Source organism: Vipera ursinii (assembly GCF_947247035.1).
Source record: "Vipera ursinii genome assembly, chromosome: 3".
Taxonomy (NCBI): domain Eukaryota; kingdom Metazoa; phylum Chordata; class Lepidosauria; order Squamata; family Viperidae; genus Vipera; species Vipera ursinii.
Window position 1 is genome coordinate 52,240,872 of NC_139516.1, and position 27,668 is coordinate 52,268,539.

The 27,668-nt window shown below is 40.9% G+C and overlaps 1 protein-coding gene across 2 annotated transcripts in view; it reads left to right on the plus strand.

Moving 5' to 3' along the window:
* Positions 1–27,668, plus strand: part of CPNE5 (copine 5) — a gene marked incomplete at its 5' end in the record, with an annotated part of 151,243 nt that overhangs the window by 109,557 nt on the left and 14,018 nt on the right. For both annotated transcript variants that reach the window (XM_083357802.1, XM_083357803.1), the window contains 4 exons: positions 670–711; positions 1,189–1,264; positions 13,690–13,743; positions 15,255–15,316. In XM_083357802.1, coding sequence (XP_083213928.1) covers positions 670–711; positions 1,189–1,264; positions 13,690–13,743; positions 15,255–15,316 — 234 coding nt within the window. The remainder of the gene's footprint in view (positions 1–669; positions 712–1,188; positions 1,265–13,689; positions 13,744–15,254; positions 15,317–27,668) is intronic.

Consider the following 27,668-nt stretch of genomic DNA (forward strand, 5'->3'; position numbering starts at 1 on the left):
CCTATCAATAAGCCCCCTCATTAAGAAAATTAACTCTACTGCCCTTTTTGAGAGAGAGAGAGAGATTCTCTGTCTTGTCTAAATTAAGCTTTTAATGAGTCCCTTCAAGCACATTATAGGCAGCCATTTTCCCAATAGAACCATGTATCATCTTGTGCATCCCAACTCTCTGGATAAAGGACATACTTTAATTTACCAAGTAGAATGGTCCAGAGGAAGCAAAAAAGGCTAATCTTAAAAAAAATCTGGCACCCTTATAATCTATTACATGGCTAGCAAGGAAGTTGTATCATTGTATCATGTTCTATGTTGAGTCAGAATAAAGATAGGGAGTAGTTCGCCCCCTGGTAATTCTGTTTTCCCTACATGGTGAGAGACTTTGATATAATCATGTGCTTATTTAATACATTGGTTCCAAGATGCTTATCCAGAAAAGGCAAGAAGGGCAGTTGTAGGCTTACTTAGGAGATTTTGTCCTATTTAGGGTAGCTGGAATAGTGTTGATACAGTATCCCCTAAATCCCACTTGGCTTACTTGCTCAGCTTTCTTAAAAAGAAAAAAAAATACCATCTCTAATGCACAGCTTGACACTTTTTCATGTCTGTGGTTTTCTCAGAAGAAAACTGTAATAGGAATTGCAACTTAACCACTAATGTCATTTTTTGCAGAACCATAAAAGTAGAAGTGTATGACTGGGATCGAGATGGCAGGTAAGTAGCATTTAGTTCCTTCACTTAGTCATTTTTAAAAAAATAAAAAATAAAACCTACATTGATAAAAATTAAATGAAAATAAAATGCGGAAAACGCATGCAGCATGCTTGAATTTACGGGCCTGCGTTCCCCACAAAAGAGGAAAGGCTTACTATCCCACCAGAATTCTAGCTGTGATGTTGAGAATGATGAGAATTATAAATCCAAACACACCTCACAGCCCCTAGATTTGTAAAGGCTTTATAAATCAACTTTAATGAAGAGTCTAAGTAAATGATGGGGAAGAATGAAAAGTAAACTAGAACTCCGTATATTGGTAGTTGGACCAGTATATACAAATTAAGGAAGTGAGGAATAGGCAGAATTACCACTGATTGGCTATGACATTTTGTTATTCCTCATCTGGACCAAGGTATAAAGAAATAGGAATCTTTGTTGTATATCACCTCTCACAATCCTATTTTCTGTTAACAGTCATGATTTCATTGGAGAGTTTACAACCAGCTATAGAGAACTGGCACGAGGACAAAGCCAGTTTAATGTCTATGAGGTGAGTAGCTTCTACAGGTGCCCCTTAATATTAGCATCCAAAGTTAATTGATATTGATGGATGACTGAAAAAAATGGTTGAAATGTTTTAACGAATTCTTGCGTTGAGCTAGCAGCCAGACTTTATGACACACGTGGTTCATTCTATTAAGACCCCTGCATTCTGTGCTGCTTTGATTAAAACCATGGGGTTTTTCCCCCCATGCCATCACTCTGCTGAACACTTAATTCCCAGACCACTGTCTCATTTCTCATATTTTCTCATCTTCTCATCTTTTCTACTATCCTCTCCTATTGGTTTCTTATGATTTATTCATTGTTGTTTGTAACTTATGATTAATGATTGTAACTATGGTTTATAATCTATAACCTATTACTTGCTGTTTATATGTACACTGTGAGCTTATGCACTGCAGACAAATTCCTTGTGTGTCCAATCATATTTGGACAATAAAAAATATTCTACTCTACTCTACTCTATTCTGTACTATTCTCAATAGTTACATGCTCTCCTTGAACCACATTTCTGTACTTATTACAATCTTTCCCATCCAAATAACCAAATTAACCTGTATGGTTTCTTGTCATTTAAAGTGTGAAATTGTAGGAAATGGCAGTGTAAGCCTTAACATAGGCTTAACTTAATTTTTTAGAAAGACAAAGCAAAATTTCCCTCCCTCTTCAAATTCAAGATGTCATTTATCAACTTCGCCCATCTGCATGATGAATTATGCTACTTTTTCCTGGCTTTATGACATTCTCCCTAGGCCTTTCCGAAACCATAGATCTAGGGGGGGGGGAGTTCCCATAGAGCATCAGTTCTTCAGTTTATTGTTCTCAAGATACATTGGACTAGTCCAGGGGTAAGCAACCTCGGCTCTCTATGCTGGCTCAGGAATTCTGGGAGTCGAAGTCCACGAGTCATAAAAGAGCCGAGGTTGCCTACCCCTGGACTAGTCCTATACTCCCTATTTTTAAAGGGGCTTTAGCTCAACACATTTGTTGGGCAGCTGGTTGGGGAAGGTTGTGTTAGGAAATCCCAGCTTAATTTTAATTAAAATGAGTGGGAGTTACATAAGACCACTATTAATTCAATAAGGTTTCTGCAGACTGTGATCTAAAATATCTTAATAAATAATAGTTGAACAGCAAATGGTACCCTTTAGCTATCCAAGTTATAGGAAGTGATACCCAAAGCCTGGTAAAATATTTTATTACTGTAAGGGGAGGAAATATCAAAGATCATCTTTCTCCCAAGCAGATAAAATACAAAGCGAATAAGGATAATTTCCACCTCTTTCATGACTTTCAGCTGGAGGCAGTTACTTCAAAGTTCATAATAGTATTGCTGCCCCTGTCAGAAAATACTGTCCCATTGAGGTTTCATTTCATCCTTTATCAGTTCGAACCCTCCAAAACTTTCGAATTTCAACACCCATTAACCCTGCCAGTGTGATTCCTGACTGGGAATAATGCAGGCTGGAAATGATGGCAATTGCAAGGAAAGAATCAGACTGTGGAAGGGTGATCTATTAACATTTTTTCCTCTTTTTTATCTATTCTGTTCAATCGTGCCAACTTTCTGAGACTGGATGGACGAGTTCCTGCCGTTTTCCTGGCAAGGTTTTTCTGAAGTGATTTGCCTCTGCCTTCTTTCTAGGGCTGAGAGAAACTGATCCAAAATCACAAAACCAGCTTTGTGCTTAAGGTGGGACTAGAATTCACAGTCTCACTGTTTCTAACCTGGTGCCTTAACTACTACACCAAACTGACTTTTATTAATATTATAGAACAGTTTTTTATAGTTACAATTGATTCCTTTGATTCCTGGAGCAGTAGCAGAAATTCTTCTCTCTTGTTGAATAAGATTCTAATCCCAACACAGGTCTTTCCTCTCACAATCAGTCTATTTTTAAAACTTGTTTTAGACTACAACACCCTTTCCATTTCTATGCATCATGTATCAATATAGTTTTCTCCTCTGCTAGGGGAAAAAATTCTAATATAAATCTTTCAAAAACCATGTATACTCCTGAAATACTGAGGCTCTAAGCCAATGGAGTAATGCTATCTATCTATCTATCTATCTATCTATCTATCTATCTATCTATCTATCTATCTACCTATCTACCTATCTACCTATCTACCTATCTATCTATCTATCATATTGCTATATATCTTCAGTATTTTCTAAAGGCTATTGGCCAAATTCTGGTCTACATAAGACAGGTAACATTCAGCAAGGAATGAAATGTTTATCCTGGTACATTAACCACGTTTTCTAAATGTGGTGCCTCCAGAGTTGTTGGCCTAAAACAAAGGAAATTTTTCTGCCCTATAAATTGAACTTGGCCCCTAAAAATATATGCACACATTCCTTGTATTTATAGAAGCATTTTCCCCCCATTTTTCAGTTGGGAGAAACAAACCCTTCAAATTCTCCCAAAATTTTCCATTTAGACGAGTTTCAGACCATTGCTTCTCTATACTATATTAGCAGCTTTCACAATCCTATAAGAAGATGTAAATAAAATATTTACAGTCTGGTGTTCACATGGAGAATACCCTCTGAAGTATACACCTGTTATTTTAGATGAAAATACATTAGTTTAAAAATGAACAATAACTTTTGAGCCTGACTTATATCTTTACGCTAAACCCCTTTTTTCTACTAAAATACTAAGAAGTATATCTGCTCTAGAGCTAAGCAGATATCAGTAAAAAACCACTGATAGGGCATTGGCAACCACAGTACCGTGCTAATTTCAAATCTCAATAAAAACATAAATAAGGGATTGCCAGTATGAGAGTGGAGAGAAGTAATTTCAGCCAGATTGTATGCAGTATCATAATTAGAGTGAATTGGTAGCTTGACTATTATCCGCTCCAGCTATATGATTACCAGTCTGTCTGCCCTATTCCTTTTTTAGAGAAAGCCATTTGAAAGATATTAACTCTATGCCTTAAAATGTATATAGCTTTTGCTAATTTTCTGTTCCAATTCATCCAGGAACTCAAGAAATTAATGTGGATTCTTTTCTCTTATATGACTTTTATATTTTTTTTGGTCAGATATTGTAAAGTCTCGGTGACGTTTCCCCATTTATGATTCTTTTTCTGATCTAAAAACTTTCAGACTTTTCAGCCTGAACTTCCCATTGTTTGGAATGGGACTACCAGAGCTTTATGCAACAGTTCAGTTGCACTCTCACCACTGAGTTATATAAAAGCATTATAACACTTGCTGTTCTATTTTTAACCTATTTCCTGATCTTCCCAAACACAGCGTTTGCCTTTTTCATTTCTGCGATTGCATGCTGAGATGATTTTTTTTTAACCTATCCACCACAACCAAAATATCTCTTTCCTGTTGAATCATTAGAGCTTAGGCTACCTGTAGATCTGGCAAAGAATTCTGTTTTCCTAATCCAGTTTGAAGGGGTTGCTTTGGCTTTTGTCAAATTGTAGTTTCACCACCTTGAATAATTTAGTGTTCTTGGCAAGCTTGGCAACTTCAGGGCTCATCTTCTGACCCCGGGTCATTGATGAATAAAATGCATAACATGAGGGGAGGGGTATGTGGGAGAGGTGTGGGGAGGTCATCACTTGTTCCATTGCGAAAACTGTAATTCTCTCCTCAATTCCATGTCATGCACAAACATTCTTATGAGATAACTTATAGGTCATTACAGGAGTCTGTGGGAAAAGCTTTTCCTCAAAAACTGTTTCCAAGTTGAAGAATATATATTTCCCATGTCTGTACAGCATTTGGTAAAAGCACTGCTGATGTTATATAATTGGCATAATTTATGTGATAGTGTCACGATATGCACAGATACCCGTGCATATCTACATACCTCTTGAGACTATTGACATGTAAGGTTAATATTGAGCTTTAAATAGTGCTCCACAAGTGCCAAGAGTCTGGAACTAGATTTGACTGAGTTCACACAATGCCAGCCCCACTTAAGCAGACCAGAACATGAAATCAAGTCTGTGAGTTGACAAAAACTGCTTTTATTGAAAGTGATCACTATAATAGAATATTGCACATGCTAAGTGTGCTGTACTTTGCCCTCCTGCCTACAGTTCAGTGAATTCAAGAGGCCTGAGCCACTTCTGAACGTTAGCTGAATGTTCCAGACTTAAAAATGTTTTAGCCCCTTTTACCTAGGTAAGTTTTTCAGTGTCTCTGCCAGGGCAGCTCTGTTCATATGGTGAACTAAACCACTATAAGTTGAATCCTGCCATTGTACCTTGTAAAAAATGATGAACAATTTAATATTAAAAAATTCAACCATTTTTTTTTATAAAACATGATTTAAAAATCACATCTTGGCATGACATGTGATCTCAGCCAATAGAGTTTGTATCCTGTCACTAGTTCTAGTTGTAATATGCATTGATGGTGCCTTTCTGCTTGAGTTGAAGATCTGACTTGACCAACAGATGACAAAGTCCATGTGCAGCTGAAAAACAGAGCTGCAGCAGTGTGCACGCCTACATATGTGGCCAGTTAGTTCAGACCCTGGGGTTCCCGTTATTACCAATCGTTTTTTGCATCGTAATGTCTTATGCTCAGTAGTCCTATCATAATAGTATCTAATGTGACAGTTCTAGGACAATTTCTCATATGACTGGCCTGACTAGGCGGAGGGAGATCCCAGCTGCTCCTCTCAAAGAGTTTGTCTCCTCAGCACGGGAAAAATGGGTAGGAGAAGAAGAAAATAGAGACGAGAAATTTGCATAGTTTATATAATTCACAAACTCTGCTCTTCCAGAGGACAGAATGCCATGAAATTGGAAAAGGAATCTACATTTCTGTTTTTCATAATAATGAAAAGAAAGACATTCTCTTTGGCAAAGGGCCATAAAATCAAATCTGATATTTTTTCTTATTTCTTTTCAAAGGAATGAAGGAACCCATATATAAGATTATATTTAAGCCATTAATAGGAAAACTTGTGATTCTCCAAATATTGCTTGACTGTAGCCCTTGTAACCCTCCCTACTGACTATGCTGGCTGAGATTGCTGGTGGTTAAAATTTAGCAAGAGCTTCTAGAAAATATATGATTAGTAGATACTTATTGTGTTATCTTTTTATAATGGAGCTAGCTGAACCCATTCAATGGAAAGCTGAATATTTCAAACTTTTTCTCCCAGAAATCATCTGGGTCTTCACACTTTGGCCTAATGTCTTGCTTTAAAATAGTTACTAACTAGTGCTGATATCTGTTGCCATCACCCAATTCCCTACTTGACACACTTCCTGTAACCTTTCTGTGTCATTCATTCATTCATAACATTTACATAACTGCCTCCACCCCCTTTTTTTTTTTACAAAACTCTGGGCGGCTTCCCATCCCAATATATGAGAAATACGGGATTTTCAAACCTTTTGTTCCCTTTCTAGCTATTAAAAGGTTAAAAAAATAAAATAGAATATTTCCTATAACACAAGCTTCTGAGTGTGTAGCTTAGAGGCATATGGCTAAAAGATTTCAGTCCTTGCTTGGTATATGGACAAATCTCACAAGATATAGACAAAATCAAATTTTATTATGAGAAGGAGATAAACTACAATGCTCCTTTTGAATGTTAAAGTTTAAATTACACATGCTTAACATTCTAAAAAAAAGTTACAGAGTTGCCTTAATCAGGGTCACCAACTAAACCACAGGTCTGCAACCCGCGGCTCCGGAGCCGCATGCGGCTCTTTAAGCCGTCTCCTGCGGCTCCCAGTTCTCTGCCATGTGCAGTCCAAAAAAAAAAGTGTGACTAAAAAAGTTCAACCAATCAATTCAAATATGCAGGGTAGGTACATATTTCGCCTTGACTCCACTCTTCAGTCAAACCCTGTTCTTCACATGTGCGCATGTACACGCATGCGCACACAGCTTTTGCGGCTCCCAGTTTTTCCTTTTGTGAGGGAATCAGTTCCAAATGGCTCTTTCACTGTTTCAGGTTGCTGACCCCTGAACTAAACCAAAAAGCCATAGAAAAATCAAAAGAAGGTAGGCCACAAAATGGGGTGGACCTGCTACAAATAAACAGAAAGCATTCCAGCAGACTCTTGAAAAGGGAGAATACAAACATTCCAGATGAATATATAATTTTTAAGAAGATCCTAAAGAAAATATTCACTCTTCATGCCCCTGCTATATGAACAAAAAAAATAATCTCAATTTTTTGAAGTAAGCAGCAAAAATTAATATTATTTTTCTGCATAGTTTAGAAAACTGGGTTTACCCCAATTTTTTATTCTTTTCCATGCAGAAAAAGCAAAGGAAAAAAAACAAGCACAGTTTTCTAGCTGGACCCTTATGTATTTCAAAAGAAATATCTAAATAGTAGTTTTCTGCATCCTCCAGCTTTGGGGGAGACTAATCAGAAGAAGTAAGGCACTCTCAATCTTTTTCATTCCTTTTCCCCTGTTCAACTACACACACTGCTTGAAAAAAATCCCTTTTTTCTTTAGAAGAGAGAGGGACTCAGTTTAACTTTAAATGTGGCCAAGAATCATGGTTCACTTGTGGATGTGGATTAACTGTCTGACATGAATTTGGTCACCTATGAATGCCATATTTTAGCCTGCCCATTCACAATATTTCCTTTCATTTTCCCTATCCCCATTTAAAATTACCCAGCCACTGTTATTTATGGATTAGTGAATTCTACAGAGAGTCTGCATTATGAAGGGCACTTCCATTGATTAGCCTTGACCCTCCCACTAATCTGCTATAGTACCTTTTCTTATGTCCAATAAGCCTGTATAAAACTTTGGCAATGAGCACTTTAAAAAAAAACATTCACAGATATGAATGAAGCATTCTTCACCAAAGTTTTGGAAAAGTCACATTACTTAAAAGTTTCATGTAAAAGCTTTAGGTCTTTTTCCAGTTGTCTGAATGTGTGCATTTGTATGCAGACTGTGACCTACTGAGATTTTCAGTGAACTGGGGTGACCACATGGATATATCTATGCTGCAGTAAGCCTTCAAAGTGGCCACATAAATCTTTTAAAGCTCGCAACCATTTTAATGCTTTGAAGAGGGATATTTTGCTGGCACCAAGGTGCCTTGCAAAACCGCCCCTTTCAAATGAATATGCAGTGAATTGTCTTAACACGTACAAATTCCAAATACAGCCGTGTCATAAATTGGTATAAAATATTATGGTGGGAACTTTATTTTCAAATTTCTTTCTAAAGATCCTTCAGAACAGGATTTCTCTTACATTTGCATTTCCAACTTTAAGTCTATTCTCATTTATTGAAATATTATATAATAAGTAGAAAATTATCTCAGAGTGGTTAATTTAGAATTTGATCATTGGCATTAGAGCTTAATTCAGAAATATTTTCTTTTAAACTTAGAACTGTCATAGTTCAATAATCTTCTATTGGAAAGAAGTCAAATTTGCACACTTGCTATGGTCATTTACAATACTAGATTACATAGTACACTTTGCATTTTCAGTTTCTTTTCTTTAAAATAATTTTATATTTCATAGCCGCATTTCATGGATTATATCCCAGGAGACATTTATGATTTGAAACAGAAGGAAACACCCAGTTTATTTGAATGTTGGGTCTTCCATCAGAGTATCTAATAATTCCAATAGCCAGATGATCTGTTGAACGAAGCAGAAGGACTGCATGGCCTCCAGCATAGTGCTTTAACTGCTGAGATAGTAGCAGTCTGGTGTGTACGTCATGGTAAAAATGAAACTTTTGCTCCAGAATATCTCAAATCTGTTAGCAAGGAAATCTGAGTTTCCTAATATGAATAAATTATACACTTTTTTTCTTTACTTTTTAACTGGCTTTGAGAAGAGGATAAGCAGGGCATTTTAACCTCATTCCCAAGCATTGGAAGCCTGATGCAGCTGCAGTACTAGCTGCTAAGATTTAATAGGTGTTGGCTAAACATTAGCTCCCCTTCATGGATTACTGCCTTGTCGTGGCGAAGGGGCTTGCGTAATTCAATGAAGCTATGAGCTATGCCGTGCAGGGCCACCCAAGACGGACAGGTCATAGCAGAGAGTTCTGACAAAACGTGATCCACTGGAGAAGGAAATGGCAACCCACTCCAGTATCTTTGCCATGAAAACCCTATGGACAGTACCAAAAGGCAAAACGATATGACGCTGGAAGATGAGCCCCTCAGGTCGGAAGGCGTCCAATATGCTACTGGGGAAGAGCAGAGGGCTAGTACTCGTAGCGCCAGAAAGAATGAAGCGACTGGGCCAAAGCCGAAAGGACGCTCAGCTGTGGATGTGTCTGGTGGTGAAAGGAAAGTCCAATGCTGTAAAGATTTTTTCTCCATAGGAACCTGGAATGTAAGATCCATGAATCAAGGAAAACTGGACGTGGTCAAACAAGAGATGACAAGACTGAACATTGACATCTTAGGTATCAGTGAACTAAAATGGACAGGAATGGGTGAATTTAATTCAGATGACCATCAGGTATACTATTGTGGGCAAGAATCCTTCAGAAGAAATGGAGTAGCCTTCATAGTCAATAAAAGAGTAGGAAAAGCAATACTGGGATACAATCCTCAAAATGACAGAATGATCTCAGTTCGAATCCAAGGCAAACCATTCAATATCACAGTAGTCCAGGTCTATGCCCCAACCACCAGTGCTGAAGAGGATGAAATTGACCAGTTCTATGAAGCACTACAGCACCTTATAGAACTAACACCAAAAAATGATGTTCTTATCATCATGGGGGATTGGAATGCTAAAGTAGGAAGCCAAAAGATAACTGGAATAACAGGCAAGTTTGGCCTTGGAGTGCAAAATGAAGCAGGGCACAGGCTGATAGAATTCTGTCAAGAGAATACGATGGTCATAGCAAACACTCTTTTTCAACAACCCAAGAGACGGCTCTACACATGGACATCACCAGATGGTCAACACAGAAATCAGATTGACTATATGCTCTGCAGCCAAAGATGGAGAAGCTCTATACAGTCAGTAAAAACAAGACCAGGAGCTGACTGTGGCTCAGACCATGAGCTTCTCCTTGCAAAGTTTAGGCTTAAACTGAAGAAAGTAGGGAAAAGCACTAGGCCACTCAGGTATGAATTAAATCATATCCCTGTTGAATATACAGTAGAGGTGACAAATAGATTTAAGGAATTAGATCTGATAGACAGAGTGCCTGAAGAACTATGGACAGAGGTTCGCGACATTGTACAAGAGGTAGCAACCAAAACCATCCCAAAGAAAAAGAAATGCAAGAAAGCAAAATGGCTGTGTGAGGAAGCTTTGCAAATAGCTGAGGAAAGGAGGGAAGCGAAAGGCAAGGGAGAAAAAGAAAGATACGCCCAATTGAATGCAGAATTCCAGAGAATAGCTAGAAGAGATAAGAATGCCTTCTTAAATGAACAGTGCAAAGAAATAGAAGAAAACAATAGAATAGGGAGGACCAGAGATCTTTTCAAGAAAATTGGAGAAATGAAGGGAACGTTTAATGCAAAAATGGGCATGATAAAGGACCAAAATGGCAGGGACCTAACAGAGGCAGAAGAGATTAAGAAGAGGTGGCAAAATTACACAGAAGAACTATACAAGAATGAGCTTAACGTCCCTGATAATCACAATGAGGTGGTCACTGACCTCGAGCCAGACATCCTAGAATGTGAAGTGAAGTGGGCCTTAGAAAAGCTGAGCAACAACAAAGCTAGTGGAAGTGACAGTATTCCAGCTGAGCTATTCAAAATCTTAAAAGACAATGCAGTAAAAGTGCTACACTCAATTTGCCAGCAAATTTGGAAAACTCAACAATGGCCACAGGATTGGAAAAGATCAGTTTACATTCCAATTCCAAAGAAAGGCAGTGCCAAAGAATGTTCAAACTATCGCACCATTGCACTCATTTCTCATGCTAGTAAAGTCATGCTTAAAATCCTACAAGCTAGACTTCAGCAGTATGTGGATCGAGAACTACCAGAAGTACAGGCAGGATTTCGAAGAGGCAGAGGAACTAGAGATCAAATTGCCAACATACGCTGGATCATGGAGAAAGCTAGGGAGTTCCAGAAAAACATCTACTTCTGCTTCATTGACTATGCTAAAGCCTTTGATTGTGTGGATCATAACAAACTGTGGCAAGTTCTTAAAGAGATGGGAGTACCAGACCATCTTATTTGTCTCTTGAGAAACCTATATGCGGGTCAAGAAGCAACAGTGAGAACTGGACACGGAACCACTGATTGGTTCAAAATTGGGAAAGGAGTCCGGCAAGGATGTATACTGTCGCCCTGCCTATTTAACTTATATGCAGAGCACATCATGAGAAAGGCAGGGCTAGATGAATCAAAAGTTGGAATTAAGATTGCTGGAAGAAATATCAACAACCTGAGATACGCAGATGATACCACTCTAATGGCAGAAAGTGAAGAAGAACTAAAGAGCCTCTTGTTGCGGGTGAAGAAGGAGAGTGCAAAAGTTGGGTTGAAACTTAACATTAAGAAAACCAAGATCATGGCATCTGGCCCTCTCAATTCCTGGCAAATAGACGGGGAAGAAATGGAAGTAGTGACAGATTTTATTTTTCTGGGCTCCAAGATCACTGCAGATGGGGACTGTAGCCAAGAGATCAAAAGACGCTTGCTCCTGGGGAGGAAAGCCATGGCAAATCTAGACAGCACACTAAAAAGCAGAGACATCACCCTGTCAACAAAAGTGCGTATAGTTAAGGCTATGGTCTTCCCAGTTGCAATGTATGGCAGTGAAAGTTGGACCATAAGAAAGGCTGAGCGCCAAAGAATTGAGGCCTTTGAACTGTGGTGCTGGAGAAGACTCCTGCGAGTCCCTTGGACTGCAAGGCGATCAAACCGGTCAGTCCTAGAGGAGATCAATCCTGACTGCTCTTTAGAAGGCCAGATCCTGAAGCTAAAACTCAAGTACTTTGGCCACCTAATGAGAAGGAAGGACTCCCTGGAGAAGAGCCTAATGCTGGGGAAGATCGAGGGCAATAGAAGAAGGGGACGACAGAGAATGAGGTGGCTGGATGGAGTCACTGAAGCAGTAGGCGTGAGCTTAAATGGACTCCAGAAGATGGTAGAGGACAGGAAGGCCTGGAGGAATGTTGTCCATAGGGTTGCGATGGGTCGGACACGACTTCGCAGCTAACAACAACAAAACATTAGCTGGACACCTGCTCGATAAATATTCCTTTGATTAAGACAAAAAAAACACAGAAGAAGATTTTTTTATTCTATACTAATGCTATATTTTTGTCAGGCAGTGAGGCACACATGTAACTTGATCTATGGCAGCCCATGATGGAGGAAAGGTGATACCGCAGCATGTGTTGGCCATCATGTGCTTGATGCAGAGTGCAGTGTCAGATATTATGGGTGTTTGGTGTGATAAGATTAAAATCTGGGGTCGGGGGAGGTCATGGCATAAAAACATTGCAAAAATGTAGTCAGTGTAGGTGGGATAAAGGACTGGATAGTCATAGGTACCAAGTTCATCCTAACGCATATACAATATTACAACTGATTTAATTCATATTTCATATTTGGCATGCTAGGAATTACACCTACTGTCATACTTATTTTATTATTTTATTTTATGTATACAAAGAAACTTTTATTTAAGATGAAAAACCAGTTTAAATTCCATTGATATTATGGTAAAATACCTCCACTTTAATACATACCCCCTCCCCAACTCCTTAAAAGATACCTGCTTCACAGGGCAAGAACAATATAAATTGGTTTTGGTGTCATATTAAAATAAAATCTTATTTTTGTATGTGTCATGGAAAAGGAGTGTACACTAATTAAGATTAACCTGGATTAAGATAACATCATTTGCCTTTTTAGAAAGATCTGTTGACTGTAACAGATGTGTTGATCTGTTTGGGACCTCAGGTGGCAAAGCTTCACCATCTCCTTGCCTGGAGTAGTTTAATTGGTGTCTCAGTTTTCATTCTCATTGGGCTTCTTGCGGGATAGTTGCAAGGACAAGAACAAGAAAAGCTGAATTCTTCCTATCGCTTTTCAAAAGTGTTTGTTTGTTTGTGGGAAGCTTTAGCATAAGTCCCTGCTCGCTGCATGGCTGAAATAGAACTCTAGCATATATAACTAAAGCAGAAGCCGGATGATTTGCAAATGAAGTTGTTTACAGCATACCCACATTTTGTTCTCTGGCTTCCTTTCCCACTTGCCTCTTCAGTCCTAGACTTCCTTTTTGTTTAAATAGAATTTGTAAACTCCTTGGGGCTGCATCACATCTTTTATTTTGTTTCCCAGTAGCCCTCTGCAAAGTGTCATAGATAGAGATGGAATTAATATAAACACCAGGAGAGCATCTACTGCTTCTAGTATACATTGCAGGTTCAGCCAGACCAGATGTCTCACAGAGATGTTTATTTAAGCATAATTTTTCTTCTTTCTCTCAGGTGGTAAATCCCAAAAAGAAAATGAAGAAAAAGAAATACTCTAATTCAGGAACAGTGAGTAACATTAGTATAAATGTACCTGATGTATTAAAATACTTCCCCAACATGTTATCTGAGTAATTTTGAAGTTGGGATTTCTTTTTTTTTTTTATTTGAGCTGCAACCATAGAAAATAGACATCAAATTGTATATATTGATGTAAACTAAACAGCAAATAATTTTTTTATTTTATTTTAATTCCATTTATATCCCGCCCTTCTCCGAAGACTCAGGGCGGCTTACAAGCTTAGCAGTAGCCTTCATTCTATGTATATGCCTGCTTATTAGGGCTTTCACACGCACACACCCAAGCGGCATTATTACAAAGTCAGCTTAATTGCCCCCAACAATCTGGGTCCTCATTTTACCTACCTCGGAAGGATGGAAGGCTGAGTCAACCTTGAGCCTGGTGGGATGCGAACCTGCACTAATTGCAGGCAGCTGGTGTTACTTAAGGAGGCATTAGCCCACTGCTCCACCAATAATGCATGACCTTCGCTGTTGTTTTCCCCAGCAGTTGTATTATACAAATACCAGCAAGAGGAAGGGCCAATAAAAACAGGTGGCTTTCAGTCCTGTATCCAGGATTCCACAATTAAAATAATAGACAATAGTGCAATCTGATTTGAATCAAAGGCAGACAGAACTGATAAATATTTCAACACAGAGTAAATGTAGAAAGAATTTTGAACTAATGTTAATTCCTGCACGCAAAGAAAAATGCAGGCATTTGGGCTGATTGATACATTTGCCAGATAAATCCAGATTATTTTGTTGGTAATTGTTAAATCTGGCTGATGTCTCTGGCATGATATATTATGGTAGCTTGCTCTTTGTTCCTTGTCCATAGGAGAAAATGATTAAATTGTTAGATATATAAGGAAGAGCCATAGTAGTAGATCCCATACAGAAAGTCTGAGCTTTAGTTCCCAGTATGAACTTATGGACCAGAGAGATTCCTGTTTGAAAAACTGGTAAGCCACTGTTAACAATGATGTTCTTTAATTAAATGATCTAACTCACTCTGTTCCTTATGAGTACAGTGACCATATGGTCTTTATTATAAAGAACACCCTTTATTTTAAAAAGTTATCCTTTAGATTTTATTTTTCAAAAAGTCGCTTTTGACCTTTTAATTTAGTCATTTAAGTTTTACTGTAGAAATGATACCGTTTAATGCAGTCTTTCACATTTGTGTGAAAAATATGAACATTGAATTATCTTTTTTAAACAAATTTACATATACTGTTTCTTTTGAGAGATTCTCCAACTGCTGTGACTGGTCTTGTGAGTCTGAGTTCAAATTTTCAGTAAAGAAATAAATGTTTCTTTTGGATTTTTGCAACCCAGATTTGATAATGTTAAAAAAAACAGGTGTGTGGTAACCTATTGGACTGGCAGTAAACTGAAGATGGGATGGCCTTGGACATGACTGCAAATCATCCTTAGCAACAGATGCTCCTGCCCCAGTAACAATTATTTCATGGGTCCTTATGTGACATACATCCTGTTTCTTCCTTTTCAAGGTAACACTGCTGTCATTTGCCACAGAATCAGAACATACATTTCTTGATTACATCAAAGGAGGGTAAGTGGTTTCTCTTACTAAAACACTGAAACATAACCCAGACATCATGGAAAAGACTGTTGGGCTAGGTATTCCTACCAACCTGTGCTTGCTGTAGCCTAATTGGTACAGAATGCAGCCGCGAGAGTTGTGTTGGGAGTCTCCCGATACTCCCATGTCACACCTCTGCTCCGTGAGCTGCATTGGTTACCAGTTGTCTTCCGGGTGAGATTCAAGGTGCTAGTAATGGTGTTTAAAGCCCTACATGGCAGGGGTCCGGAGTACCTTAGGGAACACCTGCTGCCGGCGTCTACTTCCCTCCGCCCTGTGTGTTCCCACAGAGAGGGTCTCCTCAGGGTGCCACCGGTCAGAGAATGTCGACTGGTGGCCCCCAGGGGGAGATCCTTCTCTGTGGGCGCCCCGGAGCTATGGAACCAGTTACCGGTTGAGCTCCGGACGGCGCCCGATCTTCGCTCCTTTCACCGCGATCTGAAAACATACTTGTTCGAGCAAGCCGGCCTGGCCTGAGGGGGGATTGGTGGGGTTTTTTACTATTTTTATTGGGGTTTTTTACTATGTATTAACTGTATTTTTAATCGGGCATGTATTTAATTATCTTTTATTTTTTGTAAATCTCTATGTTTTATTCTTGCCCTGTACACCGCCCTGAGTCCTTCGGGAGAAGGGCGGTATAGAAATATTAATAAATTAAATTAAATTAAATTAATTAAGATGGAATTGTATTTCAGCCAAAACAAATAAATAGAATAAATTATGCAAATGGCTAGTGTTAATTTGCTCTTTCATTTTCAAGATCTTGAAGAAGGCATAGTATGATTAACCCCACCATCAGATTTAGGGTTAAATTATTAAAACTGGATTACTTTTAAAAGCTATAAAGTAAGGTTTATGAATTCTGATTTGTTTGTAATATTAATTCTAGGTTCAAATGTTCCTCAGTGGCAAGCTACAGCCTGCTACAGATTTAGCAAGTCTGGCACCCCATTTATAGCCTCTAAAACGTCCAGAAATTTCTCCTGCCAAAACAGAGTGTCAAAATGATAATATTTAGTTGTATGATTTTAGGTATGAAAATATCTAAAGAAACAGTGGGAATGTTCCCCAAGTCTCCAGGAAGCGAAACATGTCCTGTTAAAATTCTCCAAAATCTTCAGAAGATAGATCCAAATCATGCTGCCAAAAGATAGCATCGAAATGGCCAAAGATTTTCAGCTGAAAAAACAGAAATAGAGATGGGAATGCAAGGATAAAGTTGTAGTATTGTGAAATGCTCCCATTTCCAACCCAATCCACCATACACCAAAGAAAACAAAACAGGCTAATATTTTTTTTATCCCTGGTCTCTCTGATCCCATCATTGACATCACTGGAGTTGTGGTCCCAAAGATCAAAAGATGGCTCCCATATAAAGCTTTCTTTGCTTCATTTCTCCAAAGAGAAGAAGCAAACAGAAGGGATCCAGCTGTTGCACCAACATGATTCTTGTTCCAGCAATGGTTTATTATCCTCATTAGACATGACGTTGGAATGCAATAGGTGATTCTCACATTTCATTGTAAAACTATGTTGTAGGATTAGAGATGGATGATAAAGATTTAACCAAAACCCTGAAGCACTGGGCTGGTGGCATAATGTCAAACTCGATTTCATTGAGGGCCACATCAGCATTATTGTTGCCCTTGGGGGGATGGGTAGGGGTGGCCAACTGAATGGGCATGGCCTGCTCAATGTCACTCGTGTTGGGGGGTCGCCTGTGGGGGTTTGGGCAGAGCTATGGGGAGATCCGGAGGTCTCCAGAAGAGGGGGCAGGACTGGGGCGAGCACCAGAGCCTGGTCCATTGGAGGAGTCTTGCCATCCCTCTTGGGCCATGTGAGGGTCCCTCAGACAGCAGCGTGGATTGCCTGGGGCACTGAGGGGGGGGCAGGCCTCAAGCTCCCAGGAAGCCGGGACCCCATTACCCAGCCTGGCACCACTTCTCGGGGGATGCCTGACTGCACTTGGGGCAGCTCCAAGGTTGGGCTCAGTGAGGCAGGGATGGAAGTCCCGGCTGAATCTTGGGGATGGAGTGCTCCTTGCCTTTCATGTTTGCCAGGACCATCAGGCAGGTGGGATGCTTGTCCAGTGTGTGTGGCAGAGCTGGAGGACAAAGTTGGATGGCGAAGGCTGAGGGGGCAGGGGCCACAGCATGGCAGTTTTTGCATGCCTTCCCCCCTTCACCCTGCCTCTGCCTGCTGCTTGGAGGGCTGGCCTAGCAGCCATGGCACTCAGACCCACCGTCTATCTTTGCTTGCCCACACCTGTCGTGGCTAGGTGGGGTGGGTGGGCGGCGGATTGCCTTGTGCTTCTGGTGGGCCAGATAGCATGCCTTCCCCTCCCCCAAATGCCTCTGCCTCCACCTGCTGCTTGGTTTGGCCTGTCAGCCGTGGCGTTTGGACCCAGCTGTACTGCTTGGTCTGCAGGATCTGATGGGTGGCTGAGGGACTGGTGGCATACAACTGCTGCCAGATACTGTCGGCCACCACGTGCTCACTGCCTCCTATGCATGTGCCTAGGGGGCGTCCAGCCAGGTTAGGGTGGGCTGAGGAGGTGGGGGCCAGTCTCTCGCTGTCTCCAGGGCGGCCCTGTGGGCTGGAACTGGGCCCATCACAGGCCAGATGCAACCCGCAGGCCTTATGTTTGACATGTCTGGACTAGACAAACGAGTTTAGTTTTATCTAGTGGTGGTAATTGGACTTCTTCTACTTTGAGAATCCCTCAAATAAGTATACAGGCAGTCCTTGACTTACTTCAGGTTGCTTAGTGACTGTTTAAAGTTACAACAGATTCCCCCCCCCCCAGAAGTACTCACAACTTGGTTCCAAAGTTCTGGTGACTGTGCTGCCCTATGGTTACACGACTACATTCTGAGTGCTCAGCAACCAGCTTGCATTTATGATCATTTGCAGCATCCCACAGTCATGTGACCACAATTTACAATGTTTTTGCCAAAAAACAACAGCATTTTCTTCTGATTTTCAGCACAAGTGCTCCCTAGTGAACAGTGGGTTCACTTAACAACCATGGTGTTCACTTAATGACCACATATTTACTTAACAACCCTGGTAATTCACTTAAAGGCTGCCACAAAAAAAAACTCATAAAATTGGGTCAGGTTCCATTACAGTTGTAAGTCAAGGGCTACCTGTAATCTCCTGATAAAATTACACTTTCCGTTTTGTTTCAATATGTTTAGCTTATATCAGAGTGATTACCAATAGAACTGATCAAGAAAGATGCTGCAGTTCTCTGACACAAGCTAATTATGTGCTATTTTCTTGCCAAATAAACAACTCTAAAATGCCACAGAAGAGCAGCCATTGAGCTATTTAGGATTTAAAACTTCACATATGCCTGCCATTCATACAGTTAAACACCTGGACAAGGTCATGTATCAGATACATCTGTATAATGTCATATTTATTATCACATTTTGTCCATCCTCTTTTCAAAAAGCTTAGTGCATGGGATTTTATGATAAAAAAATGGAAAGAGAAACAGATAGATTCCCCTAGCTATGTCAGTGTAACAAATGGCTTTGCTTCCTGATTTGAATTGTGCTTATTTGCACCATCAGACATTGAATTACTAATAAATTATTCAAATGAACACTGGAAAGAAAATTGTTGGGTACAAAATCCATGCCCAACGGTGGTGAGCAGACTATTTATTTTTTAGAAAGTGGAACTGTTACACAAGAACATAAAAAAAGCTGCTAAAAACACACAGGGTTGGATCTAATTTTTGCCATGCATGGAGAATGCCTGCTAAAAGGAGATTTTAGTCTGATGTTACTGGACTTCATGATATAAAATTAATGTCAAAATATGCAAACAAAAGCAAGAAAATATCTTTATATTTGGAACAGTATAAGACCATGTAATACTTTTGGTCCAGTGCCTAATTTATTAGACCTAAAAAGAACAACTTACCTTAGATAAAACAAGCATTTGGGGTAGAATCTTAAAGCATAAGCCAATAAAAGATTGAAGACAGGTAAAACAAATGAGAAATAAGGTAAATTAGGAGAGGCTTAGTTGTTACCATTTTCTGCGTTCATCTTACATGATGTAGCTTTATTACTTCCTATTTCTCTTCAAAGCTGCAACCCCCCCCCAAAAAAAAAATGAAGAAAAGCTTCTAAAAGTCCAAAGTCATTTTGAAGAAAGAAGCTAAAACACCTTGGAGAGATTGTGCTTTGCTGATATACTTTTGTCTCAGTCAGAATCCCTTTTGACTGCCAAATACTGAGTCATCACAGCCAGTTCTCATAAGAAAAATCTCTTTATATTCAGTCCACATGATTTTTCATATAGTTAATCAAACGCCTCTTTTGTTCAGTTTTCCCATGCATCACTTTTCCCATCCACTTACAAGACTGCAACTTTTCCTAACAAATGCCTTTAGTAGGTGGTCTTCCCTAGGGTGCACATTTTGGTGTTGAGAACTGGTATTGTGAAATTTGGAGATGTGCTCTGCCTGAAGGGTCACTAACTTATTTAGTCACACTTAGAAGTGCAAGTATTCCTCGAGTTACAACCGCAACTAAGCCCCAAATTTATGCTGCTAAGTGAAACATTTGTTGTTTTGCCCCATTTTACAACTTTTCCTGCCACAGTTGTTAAGTGAATCATTGCGTTTGCTAAATTAGTAATATGATTGTTAAGTGAATCTGGATTCCCTGTTGACTCTGCTTGCCAGAAGGTCTCAAAAGGTAATCACGTGACCCCGGGGCGCTGCAACCATCATAAATATGAACCAGTTGCCAAGCATCTTAATTTTGATCATGTGACCATGGGGATGCTGCAATGGTCGTAAGTGTGAAAAACGGGTCATAAGACGCTTTTTTCAGTGCCATTGTAACTTTGAACGGTCACTACATGAACTGTGGTAAGTTGAGGATCATCTGTACAAATTGCTTAGTTTAAAATGCTAGCCATATTTTATTTTATTGTAATGCATCTGGATTAGACAATGTGAAGGATACTGCAACAAAATGCTGCATTGTGGGAACCTCCCATTAAAAATGCTCCCTTCCCTAAGTAATAACAGTCACCATTTCATCATTACTAGGAAGCAAAGTCTTGATCGGGCTGTTATGCAGTCCTCTACTTTTCAAGTGTCCTGAATTTCTGCAACCCTTACAGTTCCCCAAGTCTGAAGGATATTTCCAGCCTTTGCTACTGCTTTGTTGTTGTTGTTTTCTATATATTGCTGATGGCTGGCTTTTGTTTAGACATTGGGCAGTGGGCTCGTTGTTTGCAGCCAAGAGTATTTTAGCTGATGTATCTACCAGCCATTCTTGGCCCATAAAAATCCCACATTCTCCATATGCAAATATCCAATCACCAAAGAATCCATCAGAGATCGGTTTGTGGCTTTTGAGAAGTACTAGAGTCTAGAAATCAATCTAAGCACATTCAGAGCACTTAACAACCAACAGGTTGTTAACCCATTATTAATTTCTCAGAAGGAATCCTAAAAGATGTAGATTCTTTGAAGGGTGAAGAGACTTCTTATAGTTATTCAGTATTAAAGAGGACCTTGAATGATTTTTGGTAACTAGCATACATTCTCTGAAATGTCTTAGTAAGTTTGTTTTATTCTTCTTTTTCTTGAAACTCGTTATCCTGTTACCCTTTTCATGTTAGTAATTCAACATGCTTCCTCTCACTGGCCAGTTTTTCCTTAGGGTCCTCTCATTTCAGGAGAAAGGTACTTAGTATAACATCTTACTAATTATTCCTTCCTTTCCTTGACCATCTGTTTTCTTTTTTGGTAGAAATCAAGTGAGCTTCCCAGCAAGGTTCCACTGCCAAGCTTGTCTGATGATTTCTTACTATCCTGAACAGTTATTAATAATTAAATAATAATGAGAAAATCACAAAAAACATAGTCCTGCAAATAGAAGTACTGTAGAATGACTGTGACAAAAGAAAGCATTTATTTAGCATGTGGCATACAATGTCAGGGAAATCTACACAATGCTGGACGCACTGCAGTCCTGACAGCCTAAATTGCTAGTTCATTCTGTTCAGTGCTTGTGTGCCTATCCTTACTGTACTGCAGGGAGATAGCGGTTTACTTTATACCAGTTAACTAGCGGCGCTCAGGATGCTGACTCTTCTGAGCTTCTTCACCTTGCCTTGTGTCGCGATGCCTCACATCCGGCCTGGTCCAGTGCCAGCTTCCGCTATCCCCACACACGAACAGAGCTAGGTTTTTCTCCCACTGAAGTAGTATCTACTTGTAATGTTGCATGCTTTTGAACCGCTGGGGTGGGGGGAGAGGGCAGGAGCTAGGGATCGATCAACAGGTATTCACTCCTTCTCACGGAGCCAGATTTGAACCACCCGTGTGCAGACCATTTCTGGCCAGCAGTTCCAGTGTCATTGCAAAGATAGTACCAATAAGGATAGGTTTCTGGATGCAATCCCAAAACGACTGGAGCACAACATAAACATCATCAGCATGGGCAAAATCATCATCTGTCAATTGCAGAAGACAGCTGTACTTGAAACAGCTTACATCTTGTAATGATACATTTAACACCATCAAACTACAACATCTGCTTATCCCAGGTTTTTGAAGGACTCTAGATAGATAAAAATGCCAAATTCAGTCTATTGGCTGTGTCACCAACCATAATTGATTATTATGAAGTTTGTTTTGAACTCAGCAAGCTGTGTGAAAGGTTAGTGCTTAAGGCCTGGAGACCAATCTGCTCTGTATTGCAGGAGATTATTATTTTTTTATAACTTTGATTTTACATTTTATAAATTTCCTTTATTACTTATTGGATATGCCACATCTCCAGGCTCAGAGGTAATATGGAAATAAACACAAATGGGGAGTGTCCTTAAGCCGTCCCACATGGCCTTTGAGCTTCTGAGTATTTAGGAAAATTCAAACACTACCAATTGAAGAAATGGAAGTATGGGGTTCTCAGTTTTGCATAGCCCCAGAGAGTTACATCTTAGTGCTCTTTCCTAGAGTTAAAAGTACATCCCTGGGCAATGCTAGATCTAATTTGGATGTATTTCCAGAGCAGCAAAACAAAGAAGCCTTTCCCCTCAACCTGGTCTCTGTCTTTCCACCAGGCATTTTAAAATGTTATCTCCCACTGACAGCTGCATTCTTTCATTGAAGGCTTGTATGACATTTGAAGGAAAGACCTGTCATGGGAGCAATTGCTTTTGGTGGAGGGTGGGAGATGACAGATTTGGAATCTCATCTAAGAAGGCTGCCAGAGAAATGTCTGCAGACAGCTTTTTCAATCATCCATTTTAATAGCACTAATGTTCACTGTCCTTTAAACCCCTATTCCCTGTTCACCTAGATATAGGCTCTGGAGCTGAGAATTGCGCTGATTCATAGGAACTCATGGAGGGACAAAGGGTTATTATTATTATTATATAGCTATTATATAGTTGTTAGTATCTGGTATTGGCAGCAATGAAACACGTCTTCACTTTATTTCATTTCATAGCATTTTAGGCCACTGTTTGGCGGGATTTTTATATTTATCATACAAAAAGCTGCCATAAAAACCTGTCAGCATTTTAATATAAATCATAAAATTATTTTAAATGTAACGGAAGGCCACCCAACATACATAGGTAGATGTCTTTTAGAAATGTCTTTCAGTGCCTTCCTGAATACTAGAAGAATAGGGTCAAGTCCATCTCAGGAGATTGCTTGTTTCACAGAATGAGGGCAACCATTGAGAAAGGCTCCCTTCTTTCTTCTCTCTGGGGTGAAACTTTCAGCAGGGCATAGAATAGAATAAAGTATAGAATAACCAAGCTGGAAGAAACTTTAGAGGTCTTCTAGTGCAGGGGTCCCCAACCTATAGTCCGCAGCCCAGTACCGGGCCACAGCCTGTTGACCACCAGGCCCTGGGAATAGCTGGCGAGCCCTGCCCCACTCGCCATAACACCAGTACACGGGCACTAGCAGCCAATTTGCGCATGTGTGGGGGTGCCAGCTCGTGCACCACGGGTGTTCGTGGCCTACTTGCGCATGCATGTGCATGCTAACTCCGCTGTTCTGCACGCACCCATTTGCACATTTCTGTGCTGCTCCCTTTTCTTTCGGGCCGCCAAGGTGGAAAGGTTGGGGAACTCTGTTCTAGTCCAAACTTCTGCTCAAGCAGGAGACTCTACACTATTCCAGACGATGGTTGTCCAGTCCCTTCTTGAAACTCTCCAGTGTTGGAGCACCCACAGCTTCTGGTGGCAAACCATTCCACTGATTAATTGTTGTCACTGTCAGGAGATTTCTCCTTAATTTTAGGTTAGATTTTCTTTGACAAATTTTCACCCACTACTTCTTGTCCTGTCCTCAGGTGCTTTGGAGAATAGGTTGACCTCTCTTCTCTATGACATCCCCTAAAGTATTGGAAGGTTGATATTATGTCACTCCTAATCTTTCTTTTCACTAGACTAGACACGCTCTACTTATATCCCACAACCGTTCATAATACAGCTTAGCCTCTAGACCCCTAATAATCTTTGTTTCTCTTCTCTGCACTCTTTCTAGAGCCTCAACATCTTTTTTGTATCATAGTCACCAAAATTGGATGCAGTATTCCAAGTGTGATCTTATTAGTGCAATATAAAGTGGTACTATCCCATCACATGATCTTGATACTATCCCTCTGTTGATGCAATCTAGGACTGCATTGGCTTTTCTGGCAGTTGTGGTACACTGCTGGCTCATACATAAGTGGTTGTCATCTAGGCCAGGATTCCTCCCACAGTTACTCTATTGAGCCAGGTACCACCTATTCTACACCTGTGCATATTGTTTTACTTGCCTTACTTTCTTGCCTTACTTTTCTCACCACTGAATTGCTTTCTATTGCATAGGGCCCAGCATTTAGGTCTGTCAAAATCCTTCTGTATCTTGAGTATATCTTCAAAAGTGCTGACTATTCCTCCCAGTTTGGTGTTCTCCACAAATTTGATAAAATTCCCCTTTTATCTCCTCAACTAAGTCATTTATGAATATGTTGAAGAGTACTGGGCCTAAGACAGAATCCTGAGGTACCCTATTGCATATTTCCCTCCATTTAAATATACCGGTAGTTCGATTGAGGACTACCTGCTGAATGTGACTGGCCATCCAGTTGCAAATCCTTCTATCCCATATTGTTCTATCTTAGGCTATGGTCTACTTCAGGGGTGTCCAAACTTTTTTCAAAGAGGGCCAGATTGGATGAAGTGAACATGCTGGAGGGCCGAACATTTTTCCGAACATTCTTTGAACAATTGCAATTAAATGCAAATGAATTATTTTATGCCAAGTTAATTGCAAATGGCATACTTTTCATTTTATAACATTAAGATCAACTGTCAGCTGAGTTTTCACAATGTATTTTAAATAAATTTTAAAAAAAACTTACCTGCACTAATGTGAAGGGTGAAACTGAGATCTGTACTGCAGCAAATAGGCTCGGTCTGGTACAAAGGCAGTGGTTTTGATACGCAAAATGTCACGGAGATGTGAGTCACTTAGTCTTGTCCTCACACGGTTCTTATTAAAGTTCATAGTAGAGAATGTCTTCTCACACAAATATGTTGAGCCAAACAAGCTCAGCATTTTCTTTGCAAATGTCCGAATCTCCTGAAACCTGCCCTTATCTAGTTGGCGGTAAAAGTTCACAAGAGAGAGCTGTTGCTGACGACTGCGTAACTCACTGTCACAATGCAGATCAATGAGCTCAAGCTGCAGCTGATCTGGAGCATCATCGGGGTCAACAGAGAATGGAGAGGAGAAAAGGCTGATCTCCTTTTCAATAGCTGCAAAATCTTGAAAGCGCCGTTTAAACTCTCCAGCCAGAGATGCGATGTCTGCTGCATACCTGCTCATTTGCACACTGATATTGTCCTGTGAAAAACTGTTCATTATTTCCTGCAATGCTGGGAAATGTATGGTATTGGGCTGTGTTTGTGACAAATGCCTTTGGAAAAGTTGCAGCTTTGTTCCAAAGGCCTTGATGTGTGAATAAAGCTGGTTCACCACTGCATCTTTTCCCTGAAGACTCGTGTTTAGTACATTCAGATGCTTTGTTATGTCAACTAGAAACCCCAAATCAGCCAGCCAAATAGGATCAGATAGTTCTCGCATCGGTTGTCCCTTTGTTTCCAAGAATTCTTTTATTTCCTTTCTGAGAGAGTAGAAACGCTGCAGCGCAGACCCTCGACTGAGCCATCTTACATCGTTGTGATATAAAACATCTTCATATTCAGCCTGGATGTCCAGTAGAAACTGTTTAAACTGGCGGTGGTACAGAGCTTTAGCGCGAATAAAATTAATAGTCTTTACAACCGGTTTCATAACATGATCATATTTGAGATATTTAGCACAGAGAACTTGTTGATGAATGATACAATGGAGTTTAATAGCTTTGCCTCCTTCTTCAATCACCTTGTTACAGATTAGGGTTGATAAGCCACTTCGTTCACCAGCCATAGCAGGTGCCCCATCAGTAATAATCCCAGTAATTTTGTTCCAGGGCAGTTTCATGTCATCTATTGCGGAACTAACAGCAACAAATAAATCTTTTCCTCTAGTTTGGTCCGTAAGGCTCTGGAGGTCAAGTAGCTCTTCAGTCACATTTATTTCATCGTCCACCCCTCTCAAAAAAATCAGCAACTGAGCTGTGTCAGATAGGTCTGTGCTTTCATCACAGGCTATTGAAAAGAAGTCAAAATCCTGTCCTTTGGACGTCAACTGTCTCTTAATATCTGATGAAATATCTTCAATTCTCCGTGCTATAGTGTTACGAGCCAGGCAAATGTTGGCAAACTCTTGCTTCTTCTCGGGACAGATATTTTCAACCATTTTCAAAACGCACTCTTTAATAAAATCACCCTCAGCAAAAGACTTGCAATTTTTAGCAATTAACATTGCCACGTCATAGCTTGCCTTTGTGGCATTTTCATTTGACTCACGGGCTCTTGTGAGAAATCGCTGTTGTGACATTAAAACTGCTTCAAGTTGCTTCAACTTTTCACTGCGGTCACGCCCTGTTAGTTTGTCATATGTGCTATGTTTTGTCTGGTAGTGTCTTTTGATATTAAATTCTTTATAAACGGCCACAGTCTCTTGACATATCAGACAAACACAGCGATTCCGTATTTCAGTGAAAAAAAATTCCACTTTCCACCTTTCCTGGAAACGGCGGCCCTCACTGTCAACTTTCCTTTTCTTATTTATAGTCGCCATTTTCTGTTTGACCTTGGAAGATGGAAACTGTGTTATTTGCTTTGACAAGGTCAGACTCTCTGGTAACAGCTCACACACTTCCACCACTTCACAAATTCTGCCCCGCCGCTGCCTCACCTTCCCCCCTGCCGAGGAGAGAACCAGCGCCGCACGCCCACCCCTTGCCTGGCCTTGAGGCTGCTGAAGAGTAGAGGGTGCCCAGGTAGATGGTCACAACCAATTGTTTCTGGCTGACAAAAGAACCATTGCACAAAGGGGCTCTGAAAGGCAATTTTCTCGGCTGCCACATACCAAGGGCTTCACCTGCATTCCTGGTTAGCACTTGAGAGGGGACCAACCAGAAACATCCGGGAAGAATTCAAGCCGAGCCCTTTCCATGCAGCGGAAAAGAAAATTGCCACTTGGAGCCCACCTGGCAACCGAGCGGTGCTCGCAGTGCAGAGAGAATCCGAGGGCGCGGCAGGCCCTTTCTCCCTGGCCGGCCCTCTCACCGCCCTCCCTCGTGTGGCAGGCCCTTTCTCCCTGGCCGGCCCTCTCACCGCCCTCCCTCGTGTGGCAGGCCCTTTCTCCCTGGCCCTCTCACCGCCCTCCCTCGTGTGGCAGGCCCTTTCTCCCTGGCCCTCTCACCGCCCTCCCTCGTGTGGCAGGCCCTTTCTCCCCGGCCCTCTCACCGCCCTCCCTCGTGTGGCAGGCCCTTTCTCCCTGGCCGGCCCTCTCACCGCCCTCCCTCGTGTGGCAGGCCCTTTCTCCCTGGCCGGCCCTCTCACCGCCCTCCCTCGTGTGGCAGGCCCTTTCTCCCTGGCCCTCTCACCGCCCTCCCTCGTGTGGCAGGCCCTTTCTCCCTGGCCCTCTCACCGCCCTCCCTCGTGTGGCAGGCCCTTTCTCCCTGGCCCTCTCACCGCCCTCCCTCGTGTGGCAGGCCCTTTCTCCCTGGCCCTCTCACCGCCCTCCCTCGTGTGGCAGGCCCTTTCTCCCTGGCCCTCTCACCGCCCTCCCTCGTGTGGCAGGCCCTTTCTCCCTGGCCCTCTCACCGCCCTCCCTCGTGTGGCAGGCCCTTTCTCCCTGGCCGGCCCTCTCACCGCC